The 12,915-nt window shown below is 43.8% G+C and overlaps 1 protein-coding gene across 4 annotated transcripts in view; it reads left to right on the top strand.

Moving 5' to 3' along the window:
• The window catches only part of LOC121443043 (TLC domain-containing protein 4), a 53,204-nt gene that overhangs the window by 16,716 nt on the left and 23,573 nt on the right, over nt 1-12,915 (top strand). For all 4 annotated transcript variants that reach the window (XM_041644820.1, XM_041644943.1, XM_041644877.1 and 1 more), the window contains exon 2: nt 12,571-12,736. In XM_041644820.1, the coding sequence (XP_041500754.1) occupies nt 12,582-12,736 (155 nt within the window). In that variant the 5' untranslated portion in view covers nt 12,571-12,581. The remainder of the gene's footprint in view (nt 1-12,570; nt 12,737-12,915) is intronic.

The raw sequence follows: 12,915 nt of genomic DNA on the forward strand, positions 1-12,915 counted from the left end.
GTACACACATTTGTTAGAGTTGCAGCTATAAAGGACTGTGGGTAAAATTCAGAGAAGCCTTCCACGGGGAAGTGAGGGTGGTCCTGTTTGCTGATGAGCCACAGAGTTAAACTGGGAGTATGGGAGCAGAGTTGGGAGTTGGGGAATAGGGTGTGCAAAGGCCTGGAGGGAGGAGGGTCATCCGGCTGGAAAAGCTGCAAGTGCTGGCGAGTGCCTGATGAGCCTGGGGAAGGCAGAGCCTTCCTTGGAGAGCACTGGGAAATAAGGGTTTTGATGATAGGCTTAGAAGTGATATAACTAGATACTCACAAGAGATTCCCCTGAGCCCTCCAGCCCTTCATAGTAAGGAGAGCAGGGTGGATGTGTGCCAGAAAAGTGGCGAGGTAGCTAGAGGAAAAAATAGATCTTTTTGAAAGCTATTTAAGGAGTAAAATCCATAGGCCTTTATGGTAGATGGGGTTTGCTAGCAGAGTGGAAGATGCTGGAAGCAGTGGACACTGAGGTGACTCTTTGAGCTGGTTTGAGATGGCTTCAAGACCCTGTGCAATAAGGACGAGAAGTAGTCAGCTCCATGTACCTCAGGAATCACCTAGCGAGGCAAATCAGAGGGCTGTCAATTTAGGGAGTCCATGTTGGCCACCAGCAATGGCTAGTGTCAGTGATGAGGACGGGATGAGGATGTGAGGGTTGAAAGTGAGGTGGGAAATGATGGCACACGAATGGAAGCCTTTCTAGAACTTTGGGTTTTTTTAAAATATTTATTTATTTATTATGGACACACTATTCTGTTTTGCATATATGTCTGTAGGCCAGAAGAGGACACCAGATCCCATTACAGATGGTTGTGAGCCACCATGTGGTTGCTGGGAATCGAACTCAGGTCCTTTGGAAGAGCACGCAATGCTCTTAACCATTGAGCCATCTCTCCAGCCCCTTTCTAGAACTTTATAAAGGGGTGGGTCGAGCAAGAGAATGCAAGCAGGGAAGTGGAGTGGGAGAGAAAGCTGAGGAAAGGCAAGTTGTACTGGTTATGTCTCTCTGCTGTATAAATACCAGGCACAAGCAGCTTAGGGGAATAGAGTTTATTCAGGCCTATAGTCATCCCGATGGGAAAGGCATGGTGGCAGAAGTGTGAAGAACCTGGTTGCATTGCAGCCCTTGTCAGGAAGCCGGAGAAAGGGAAGATGTGCCCTGTGGTATGGAGAGGAGGGGATTTAAGGTTGTAGGCAAGCAAAGATAACGTGTTAGATTGGCCTGATTAAGGAGACACCCTAGAAGAGGTGCCCCGAGGGCAGGAGCTGCACCCTTTGAAGGCTCCTCCTGGGGCAAATCCAAGCTAATTTGCCAAGAGATGAAGCCAGTGCTCAGCTCACTTTCTCCTTTTTATTCAGTAAGTGGCATAGTCCACTTTTAAGGTGGTTCTTTCCACATTTAAGGTGGTTCTTCCCACATTTAAGGTGGCTCTTCCCACCTTTATTAACCCTGTCTACAAATTTCCTCAGATGTGCTTAGAGGTTTATCTCCAAGGTGATTCTAGATCCTGTCAAGGTGACAATATGAACTCACAGAATCAGGAAGAGGCATTGGATCTGTTGGTATTTGTTTTTACTGGAGATCGGAACATTTGAAAAAGCTAATGTAGGGACCAACCTGACCCCTATAGGCTGAAGGTGCCTGCTACCAAGCCTGAGGACCTCCCAGAATCAGTCTCAGGACCTGCAGGGGAGAAGGAGGGAAATGATTTCTCTGCAAGGTGTCCTCTGACCTCTGACCTCTACTCATGTGTGGCATGTGTGTGCCTACATATATTTACATATGTACACACAAAATGAATTAATTAGAATATAATAAAAAAAGAAAAGCTAAGATAGCCAGTTGAGGGGGAGGAAATAAAGGATAGCGGGGATCAGAGGGCTCCCAAGGAGGCCTGAAGGGGTGGCTCCAAAGTACTCAAAGAGGCGGCTTCAGGCAGGCAGGCAGGGCAGCTGACGCAAGTGTTCTGTACGGTTGGCAACAGGATACTGAAGATTTCCGTAGCTTGGATTCTGTTTTTTATTTTTCTGTAGGAGGCTGGAGTTATCTGCTGTAAGGGGAGTGGATAGTTAGAGGCTTGGAAATTTCACTGTGAAACGTGAGATTAGCAGGCCAAGGCAGTGTGTTCGTGTGCAGGGCAGTGAAGAGGACTGTTTGGGCCTTGGATCATTTATTACATGCTCTCTGGTTTCTGCTGTATTAATCGCCTTTCTCTGCAGTGATAAAACACCATGACTAAGGCAGCTTCCTACAGTAGAGAAGAGTTTATTTCAGCTCATTATTCCGGAGGGGTACAGTCCACTTTGATGGGGGCATAAGGGCAGCAGGTGTTGGGCATGGCGGCTGGAGCAGGTGCCAGAGCTCACATTTGAACCACAAGCGTGAAGCAGAGAGAGAACTGCAGAACTCTAGTGACACTTCCTCAGCAGGGGCACACCTCCTAAATCTCACTAACAGAGCCACCAGCTGGGGATCGAGTGTTCAGACGCCTGAGACTTCGGGGTACATTTCTTATTCAGGCCACCACAGTGGCCTTCAACAGTGCTGTCATTCAGGACTCATTGCTGAGTTGATAACTGGGCGTATCCAGAGTTTGGACTTTGCCAGCTGCTGACAACAGAAGAGAGGTGGAGGGTATTAATAAGGTTATTACTGAAAAGATGGGCTCCCAAGTGTGTCCATTGTCCAGTGTACAGCCACTAGAAAATCAGAAGCTTATTTTAAAGCACAAAGGTAGTGGTGTTTTGTGTGTGTGTGGTGATTTTTTTTTTTGTTTGTAACTCAGTTATGGGCTTTTCAGTTATGAACTGTGTAGATGACAACATCATAATGTGTCAGAATGTCAAAGGTTTGGACACGCCTACAGCTGATTAAAGACAGAAGTTAATAAAGGTAAGAAGGCTGTCGGGGTAAAGGAAAGGTGAGACATCGAGGATGTGGAAGTGTAATTTAGAACAATGCTGAAGGAAAGGAAGCTGAGGTGAGCAGAGAAGATACTTAAACACAATTTAGGAGGCACACGATGTTGGTAAAGGATGGTGAAGCCTGGAGTCTGTGCTTGGTTGAGTGGTCAAAGGTGCCGGGCCATCTAGATGGACAGGAAGTTACTCAGGATGATGACAGGCTTAAGGACATGAGTGGGTTGGGGCCAGTGGCTCTGAGTAGCAGGAAGTATTTAGAAGGTGAAAAGAAGGTACAAATGAGAAGAGGGTGGGGGACGGAGAGAGGGTGAGCAAAGGAGGTTCCTGGACCACATCTCAGAGGAAAGTGTGAGAGCAGACTACACTAAGCGCTGTAGGAGAAGAAAGAGGATGTCCTCAGGGGCTTGGAAGAGACACCAAGGATGTGGTACTGGATTCTGTGGAGCAGCAGTTCCAGGGAACCCCGTGGATGGGCTGGGTCTGGTGGCTGGAAGGAATTGTGGTAGCATGGTGAAGACACTTTGCAGTGGGTACCACTGGCATTTCTAGTGATAAAACAGGGATGAGTTCAGGGCCAGGTGTGGTTGGCAGAGGTATTAATCTCTCTTGGCTGGAGTGACGCCAGTCCCTTGGATTTCCTTTTCTGTAGACTGATGGACAGTGGTGGGAACAGGAGCTACTGAGTGGGACCCATTGCTCCTAGCCCCCTTAGGAGCATAATTCTCCCGTGAGAGCCATGTAAGGTTTGCTGTTATGCCCAGCATGAGATGAGGAAATTGAGATTAGGTCAAGCTTGGTTTAGAAAGCATGGCTTTATCATGCTAGGCAAGGCCTCTAACCATCTGAGCTACACTCCCAGTTCTTCTCAAGTCCTGTTTGAGAAATCTCCTTCCAAAGCCCGTTAACTCTTGACAGTGTGGTATATTTCTAAAGACCACTATTTTATTTACACAACTGTAATAGTTCTTTACTACGTGATTTATTCTGAGTAAAAGGCTGCACATATTTTGACAGAAAGGTGTATCTTTCCTGGTCCCATTATGTCTGAGGTTTGTTTCCTTGTGCATGATTTATTTATTATATCTCACATTGACTTGTGCCACTTGCAATATTAAGGCTCTCTCTCACTCTTTCTCCATTCCGGTTTCTGAAGTGTATCTTACCGCATTTTTCCCTTGTGACTGGGAGTCATCATGTCAGCTAGGAGAGAAATCCAGTTCTTTGTATGACCCAGTGTATACACCGTGTTCACTGCTGCGTGTTTCATGCTAATTAAGTCATTAGCAGATAGTTGTTTTCCAAAATGTACTTACTGACATGGTGTGAAAGCCTTCTACACCAGTAGGAGCTGGCTCTCAAGTCGCTCTGTTCTTAGATGAATGTGCAGCTCCAAGTTTTGCTAGCCAGTTACATTGTTTTTTTTTAAATATTTATTTATTTATTATGTATACAATATTCTGTCTGTGTGTATGTCTACAGGCCAGAAGAGGGCACCAGACCTCCTTCCAGATGGTTGTGAGCCACCATGTGGTTGCTGGGAATTGAACTCAGGACCTTTGGAAGAGCAGGCAATGCTCTTAACCACTGAGCCATCTCTCCAGCCCCCTCACATTGTTTTCAAGTTAGCCATAAATCCATCCTGAGAAGGGTTTGGAACCTTCTGGAATCAAGTTGCTTTTCATTGTTAACCTCCAGTCCCTTAGAATTGGCCATTTTGCCACTCGTGGGAGTGACACTAGGGAGGAAGGGCTGCTTTAGGCTTAGTTCATCTTGGGCCAGATAGGGGCATGGGACCTGTGTGATCCCATACGGAGCACCCCCCCCCCCCCCCCCCCCCGTGCAGTGGGGAGTACTGGAGCTGCACGGAAGGAGAGCTGCATTGGGAGTGAGGAATTTCTAACCAGGCAGACTCTCCAGTGTGCAGAGAGGTGGTCCAGGGTAAAAGGAGGCAGTGAACAGTGTCAAGTTAAGAGAGTTTGTGCTGGGTAGCCTTCATTTTCTTGTGAAATGGGAAGAAATACGTCTGTTAGGAGACAAGCACAGCTGGAGATTTGCTGGCGTCTGTATCCCAGGGAAGGGAGCTAGCTAGGGATGGAAAAGGAATGCTAAGCATGAGTGAGACATTGTTCTCTGCTTCCTTCTGCCCTGTTGCTCTTAAAGACACACAGCCCTATCCCGTACCCCTTTAAGGTCACGGCATTGCTTCCTATGGGCATCCCTGCTGGGAACAGCATTGGTGGTTCAGACATCATCCCTCAGAAGTCCCTGCACTTACAAGGGAATGATGAACTGAGGGAAAGGAGAGTTGGAGTATTGGGCAGGAGGATGGCTCTTGCCTGGTAAAGTGCTTACCAGACAAACATGTGGACCTAAGTTTGGTTCTCAGAACCCATGATTAAAGAGGAAAAAAAAAATCAGTTCTGGTAGTCAAGAGACAGGCAGACCCCTGAAGCTCACTGGCTAGCTAGGGTAGATTACTTAGGCCAATGAGAGAGCATGTCTCAAAAAACAAACACAACCAGGGAAGATGGTCCTGATGTATGACACCCAAAAGTTGTCTCCTGGCCTCTGCATACCTACCTGCCCACACACGGATACACAGAGAATGTCGTCTTTCTTTACTAGCCTCTTTTGTTCAAGTCTTTGAATACTATTGGCTATCTCTTCACTATGCACTATCTCTGCTAGGTATTAATGCCCAGTGAGCAAGGAGCAGCATCCCATAGCTCCCTGAACTCTGGGATTTTTAATAGATATCCTTGCCTCCCTGCTGGCGCACAAACCTCTCCCATTTAGCATTCCGAACCCCAACAGCGCGCCTGGTAGGTAGCCTACAAGTGATGAGTGTAGGAGGCATTGTTGGTTCTGAAGTGAAGCCCCAACCGGCTCTTTCTGCTGTTTCCTGGGCCATGCATCCCAAATTCAGAGGGAGTGTCCTGCAGGAGGAGGAAGGAGGGCTTTCATAGTGGGGGAGAGGTCTAGGCTTGCTCTGATCTAAGACACAACTCCTGAAAGTTGGCTGGCAGAGGACCAGCAAGCATCGTCATACTCAGCAAGATGGTGGAAGTTTCTTTAGCGTCCACAATTCCTGTAAATCCAGACAGCTAATTATATGGTAGAATTCATTTCTTAACAATCTCGTTCATTTCTCCTATCTGTTTTCAGTTGCCTTTTCTAGGCCAGCTCCCACTAGGCCGGCTTCCCAGCTTCCTAACAGCTGCGGGCCACGTGTAGTGTAGAGGAGCGGGAATGAGGCTTGCTGCTTCTGCGGTCTGTGCTGCCTGTGCTCGCCTGTGCTTAGCGAATGCCAAGCCCTCGAAGGGCCTTTATCTAGGCGGATATTAGGAATCATTTTCTCTGTCTGTTTTTGCCTTTCTGCTGTCTGATTCAGGCACCCGAAGTGAACAAACAGGTGCAATTGCTTCTACCAAGAGGCCTTAGTTTTCTTGGGGGGACGGGGCACTTGTAATCATCTAGGTGAGTCCTTGGTTTGGCATGACTGATTAAGCAAGCAGCTGCTTATTAAGAAGCAGAGCTGAGAGTAGAACAATTTAATTAGCTTCTGTTTGCTGAGCCTTTAATAGAAGTCACAGCTTGAATATATGGTGTTCTTTGTTTAGTTACAAATGAAACTTTTTTTTGGCAAAGAAATCTTTTTCATTGTCTAACCCAAGAAACAGAAAACAAGTCTGTTGAAAATATAAACCACTGGGGGTTGGAGAGATAACTCATCAGCTAAAAACGCTTGCTATCCTTGGAGAGGACCTGGGTTCTAATCTCAGCACCCACATGACAACTCACAACCTTCCATAGCTCCAGTTCCAGGAGATCCACTGCCTTCTTCTGCAGGCACCAGGCATGCATTGAGTGTGCATACATGCAGGCAAAATACTAATACACGTAAAATAGTAAGCCTTTTAAAAATATATAACATTCATCCATATATATCCAAATATATAACAAATGATCCACAAAATCTAAGGCTTGGGGGAAATAGTATATTTTTAAAGATTATATTTATTTTATGTGTGTGCGTGTGTGTGCGCACGTGCACACACGTGTGCATCAAAGTATGCATGTAGCGGTCAGAGGACAATTTGGGAATCGGTTCTTTCCTTACACCCTGTGGATCCCAGGGTTGGAGCTTGGTTGTCAGGTTTGGTGCAAGTACCTTTACCCTGAGTCACCTTTGAGTCCATACTGCATTTTTTTCTCTTTCTTCCTTTTTTCTTTTGAGACGGGGGGGGGGGGGGGGGTCCTTTTATATAGACCAGGCTGGCCTTGAACTCACAGAAATGTCTCTATCCCTGCCTCCCTATTGCTGAGATTAGAGGCCGGACTACTGGGAGTAAGGGCGCACATTGCCATGCCTGGCCCCATACTGCGTTTCTTAATGGTGAATTGTTGGAATGTTTTATTTAGTGTATCAGTAAAGGAACAGTTCACAGACCTGGTAATGTATGCTAAGTTTTACGATACCTTTTAGTAAACATTTAAGAAGTGCTCGTGTGTACATTGTATTTTAACAAAAGTCTGCCAGCAGCGCATGCTCCAGGGCCAGCAGCCCAAGCCTTCAGGCAAATCACCTCACAGCTGAGCTGAGGGCAGTGGTCCTCAACCTCCCTAATGCTGCGACCCTTTAATACAGTCCCTCGTGTTGTGGTGACCCCAACCGTAAAATTATTCTGTTGCTGCTTCCTAACTGTGATTTTTCTGCTGTTGTGAATTGTTTTTTTTTCTCATTCTTTTTTTTTAAATTTATTTATTTATTAAGGATTTCTGCCTCCTCCCCGCAACCGCTTCCCATTTCCCTCCCCCTCCCCCGATTAAGTCCCCCTCCCTCATCTGCTCTAAGAGCAATCAGGGCTCCCTGACCTGTGGGAAGCCCAAGGACCGCCCACCTCCTTCCAGGTCTAGTAAGGTGAGCATCCAAACTGCCTAGGCTCCCCCAAAGCCAGTACGTGCAGTAGGATCAAAAACCAGCTGCGATTGTTCTTGAGTTCTCCGTAGTCCTCATTGTCCGCTATGTTCAGCTAGTCCGGATTTATCCCATGCTTTTTCAGACCTAGGCCAGCTGGCCTTGGTGAGTTCCCGATAGAACATCCCCATTGTCTCAGTGTGTGGGTGCACCCCTCGTGGTCCTGAGTTCCTTGCTCGTGCTCCGTTTCCTTCTGCTCCTGATTTGGACCTTGAGATTTCTGTCCGGTGCTCCCATGTGGGTCTCTGTCTGTGTCTCCTTTCATCGCCTGATGAAGGTTAATATTCATGAGGATGCCTATGTATTTGTCTTTGGATTCACCTTCTTATTTAGCTTCTCTAGGAACATGAATTATAAGCTCAATGTCCTTTATTTATGGCTAGAGACCAAATATGAGTGAGTACATCCCATGTTCCTCTTTTTGGGTCTGGCTTACCTCACCCAAGGATACTGTTTTCTATTTCCATCCATTTGTATGCAAAATTCAAGAAGTCCTTGTTTTTTACTGCTGAGTAATACTCTAATATGTATATATTCCATACTTTCTTCATCCATTCTTCCGTTGAAGGGCATCTAGGTTGTTTCCAGGTTCTGGCTATTACAAACAATGCTGCCATGAACATAGTTGAGCATATACTTTTGTTGTATGATAGGGCCTCTCTTGAGTATATTCCCAAGAGTGGTATTGCTGGATCCAGGGGTAGGTTGGTCCCGAATTTCCTGAGAAACCATCACACTGCTTTCCAAAGTGGTTGCACAAGTTTGCATTCCCACCAGCAATGGGTAGTGTACCCCTTTCTCCACAACCTCTCCAGCAAAGGCTATCATTGGTGTTTTTTATTTTAGCCATTCTGACAGGTGTAAGATGGTATCTTAAAGTTGTCTTGATTTGCATTTCCCTGATCGCTAAGGAAGTTGAGCATGACCTTAAGTGTCTTTTGGCCATTTGAAGTTCTTCTGTTGAGAATTCTCTGTTCAGCTCAATGCCCCATTTTATAATTGGGTTGATTAGCCTTTTACGGTCTAGTTTCTTGATTTCTTTATATATTTTGGAGATCAGACCTTTGTCAGTTGCGGGGTTGGTGAAAATCTTCTCCCAGTAAGTGGGTTGCCTTTTTGTCTTAGTGACAGTGTCCTTTGCTTTACAGAAGCTTCTCAGTTTCAGGAGATCCCATTTATTCAATGATGCCCTTAGTGTCTGTGCTGCTGGGGTTATACGTAGGAAGTGGTCTCCTGTGCCCATGTGCTGTAGAGTACTTCCCACTTTCTCTTCTATCAGGTTCAGTGTGTTCGGACTGATATTGAGGTCTTTAATCCATTTGGACTTGAGTTTTGTGCATGGTGATAGATATGGATCTATTTTCATTCTTCTACAGATTGACATCCAGTTTTGCCAGCACCATTTGTTGAAGATGCTCTCTTTTTTCCATTGTATACTTTTAGCTCCTTTATCGAAAATCAGGTGTTCCTAGGTTTGTGGGTTAAAGTCAGGGTCTTCTATTCGATTCCATTGGTCGACTTCTCTGTTTTTATGCCAATACCAAGCTGTTTTCAATACTGTAGCTCTGTAATAGAGTTTGAAGTCAGGGATGGTAATGCCTCCAGACAATCCTTTATTGTATAAGATTGTTTTGGCTATCCTGGGTTTTTTGTTTTTCCATATAAAGTTGATTATTGTCTTCTCCAGATCAGTGAAGAATTTTGATGGGATTTTGATGGGGATTGCATTGAATCTATAGATTGCTTTTGGTAGAATTGCCATTTTTACTATGTTGATCCTCCCAATCCAAGAGCAAGGGAGGTCTTTCCATTTTCTGGTGTCTTCTTCAATTTCTTTCTTCAAAGACTTATAGTTCTTGTCAAATAGATCTTTCACTTCCTTGGTCAGAGTTACCCCAAGATATTTTATGCTATTTGTGGCTATCATGAAAGGTGATGCTTCTCTGATTTCCCTCTCTGCTTCCTTATCCTTAGTGTATAGGAAGGCAACTGATTTTTTGGAGTTGATCTTGTATCCTGCCACATTACTAAAGGTGTTTATCAGCTGTAGGAGTTCTTTGGTAGAATTTTTGGGGTCGCTTATGTATACTATCATATCATCTGCAAATAACGAAAGCTTAACTTCTTCCTTTCCAATATGAATCCCCTTGATCTCCTTATGCTGTCTTATTGCTATTGCTAGAACTTCAAGCACTATATTGAAGAGGTATGGAGAGAGTAGACATCCTTGTCGTGTTCCTGATCTTAATGGGATGGCTTTGAGTTTTTCTCCGTTTAATTTAATGTTAGCTGTTGGCTTGCTGTAATTGTAATGTAAACATCGGATATACAGGATCTCTGCTGTACAGTCCCTGACACGCAGCTGAGAACCGCTGGCTTAGACTCTCAGTACCTTCTGCTCATTGATTCCATTCTCTTTAATTAGCCATCCACCTGGCTGCCAGCGCTGTGTTTGTTTTACCTTTCGAAAGCGCTTTTCCTTATGTCCCACATAATCAAGTGATAACACATTCAGTTGATGTACAAAGTTTACTTTTATGTATTATTTGGTTAATAGTAAGCCTAAGCTAAAAGGCCACAAACTAATTTTTTAAATGTCAAGCACACATTGAAATAAAAGAGATAAAAAGCAAATGAGCAATAAAGTTAATGGAGTCTTACAGAGAAGAATTGCAATGTCAATAATTTCACCAAGCATATACCCATAGAAAGGCAGTGACAGAGGGTGGGGGCCGTAATTCATTCCAGACATATGAATTCTGTCAGAAGGAGCCCCATGGGAGACTGATTCAAATTATGATGTCCTGGTTGGCAGTGGATGAAGTGGGGCTATTGCTAGCTCAGGCAATGACTTGGTCTTTCTCTGGTGAATTGACTTTAGTAAGTGTCTTTATTTCTTCAAATTAGGAGCTTGAAAATATATATTGATTCATTTTCCTCTCCCCTGAGGACCAGCCCCATCAAAGACAGAAACACTCTGCTTCTGGACATGCACACATGCCCTAGCACTTTTTGGCCTGGGTGTACCTAAGATACCCACCCCCCGCCAGGACAGGGTCTCAGGAATATACATGGCTATATGTCCCTGGCTGTCCTGAAGCTTACTGTATAGACCAAGATGACCTGGAGCTCATTGATATCCACCTGCTTCTGCCTCCTGGATGCTGGGATTGAAGACCAGTGCCACTATGCCTGGCCTTAAGACTTTCTGTGCCCAGCAGCACAGAAAACATACTTGAAGTGTGTGTGTGTATGTGTGTGTGTGTATGTGTGTGTGTATGTGTGTGTATATGTGTGTGTGTATGCACATTGCTATTCTTTTCACTAACTGTCCTTACAACCCAAAGCTCCTTTTTTAAAAACAGTAAAACAAAACAGTTTTTGTAAATGAGATTTTTTTTTTAAAAAAAAAAGGAAGCTTTTTGGTCTATGGAAAAATGTTAATATTACCAATGACTTAATATTCACAGTGATGTGATTTTTGTTTTGTTTTTCCTTTATTTATTTGATTTTTAGCTGAGCAGTGGTAGCACACACTTTTAATCCCAGCATTCTGGAGGCAGAAGCAGGTGGATCTCTGTGGGTTCAAGGCCAGCCTGGTCTACAGAGCAAGTTCTAGGATGGTTCAATACTACAGAGAAACTCTGTCTTGAAAAACCAAAAAAAAAAAAAAAAAGATTAAAAATCTTGTTTTTAATTGTGCATATCATGTGTGTTTATGCATGGTAGTGCAGTATCTGTGGAGGCCCAAAGAGGGCATTAGACACTGGACCTGAAATTGGAGATACTTGAAAAGACACCAGATAGGGTTGCTGAGAGTTAAACCCAGATCCTCTGCAAGACTAGTGAGGGCTCATCACTGCTGAACCATCTCTCAGTCTCTATGGCTCTTTTTAATTATTTATTTCTTTGTAACATTTTAATTTTGTCTTCAATATTGTGTCTCATAATGTAATAAGTTTTTAACTTTGTAATTTATTATTTGTTTGTTTGTTACTGTGGGCAATGTTCTGTGATTTGGGATTTAAATATGTTTTAGCAATTACCCTATCAACTCCCAGTTTTTAGATGAGAAAATTGAGTCAAAGAGAAATCAGTCTATTTGCCTGAATAGAATTAAAACAATGTCATTAAAAGAAGAATTTCAATTGTAGTAATTAAAATTTTCTCCTAATGTTAAACTCCTAAGATAAGTTTGAATTGTGATGTTAAAATGTTTAGATTTTTTTTTATGATATGGAGACCTTTAAGGTATAGGGTACCTTTCAGGTACTTAAAGTATTTTTGTGACAGTCATGGAGGCGCACACCTTTAATCTCAGCACTGTGGAGTCAGGCAGGTGGATCTCTGTGAGTTTGAGGCCAGCCTGATCTACAAGACAGCCAGGGCTACACAGAGAACCCCTGTCTCAAAAAAAAATTTTTTTTTGTTTTAAATAACAAATGTATGACACTTGACACATCGTAAATGCGAAGAAACTGGAGGCTCACAACTTCTTGTTTGTTTTCCTTGGATTGAAATTTCCTTATATTCTTATTTCTATTAAAATACTAAAATAAATGTATATTTGTTAAAGTTTAAAAAATATTATAGGCTTATCGTGCAGTAACAACTCAGAGCTGTCCTTTCTCTCTGCAGGTGGAAGAGCTATGGATGCCAACACCAAAGTGGTCATCGGCACGCTTTGTAGCAGCTTCCTCCTCTTCCAGGTTCTTTTCCATTTTGTAAGTTACTGGTTTTCAGCCAAAGTTTCTACAGGTTATAATAATCTTAGCATCGACAAGAAGATCGAATGGAACTCAAGGTAAGACCCTGAAAATATGATTGACTTAAAAATAGTTTTATGAAATAATTAAGTCTTTTTTGTTGGATCTTAGGAGTAGAAGGAAAGCCAAGATCCCACACAAGATCAGTTTAAGAATTCTTACATCAGAAGATGGTGGGACTAGGGGTGGCTCAGCGGTTAAGAGCACTGGCTGCTCT

Source organism: Microtus oregoni, unplaced genomic scaffold, assembly GCF_018167655.1.
Source record: "Microtus oregoni isolate MIOR12 unplaced genomic scaffold, Mior012 000000F_ref0000247, whole genome shotgun sequence".
In the NCBI taxonomy this organism is placed as follows: domain Eukaryota; kingdom Metazoa; phylum Chordata; class Mammalia; order Rodentia; family Cricetidae; genus Microtus; species Microtus oregoni.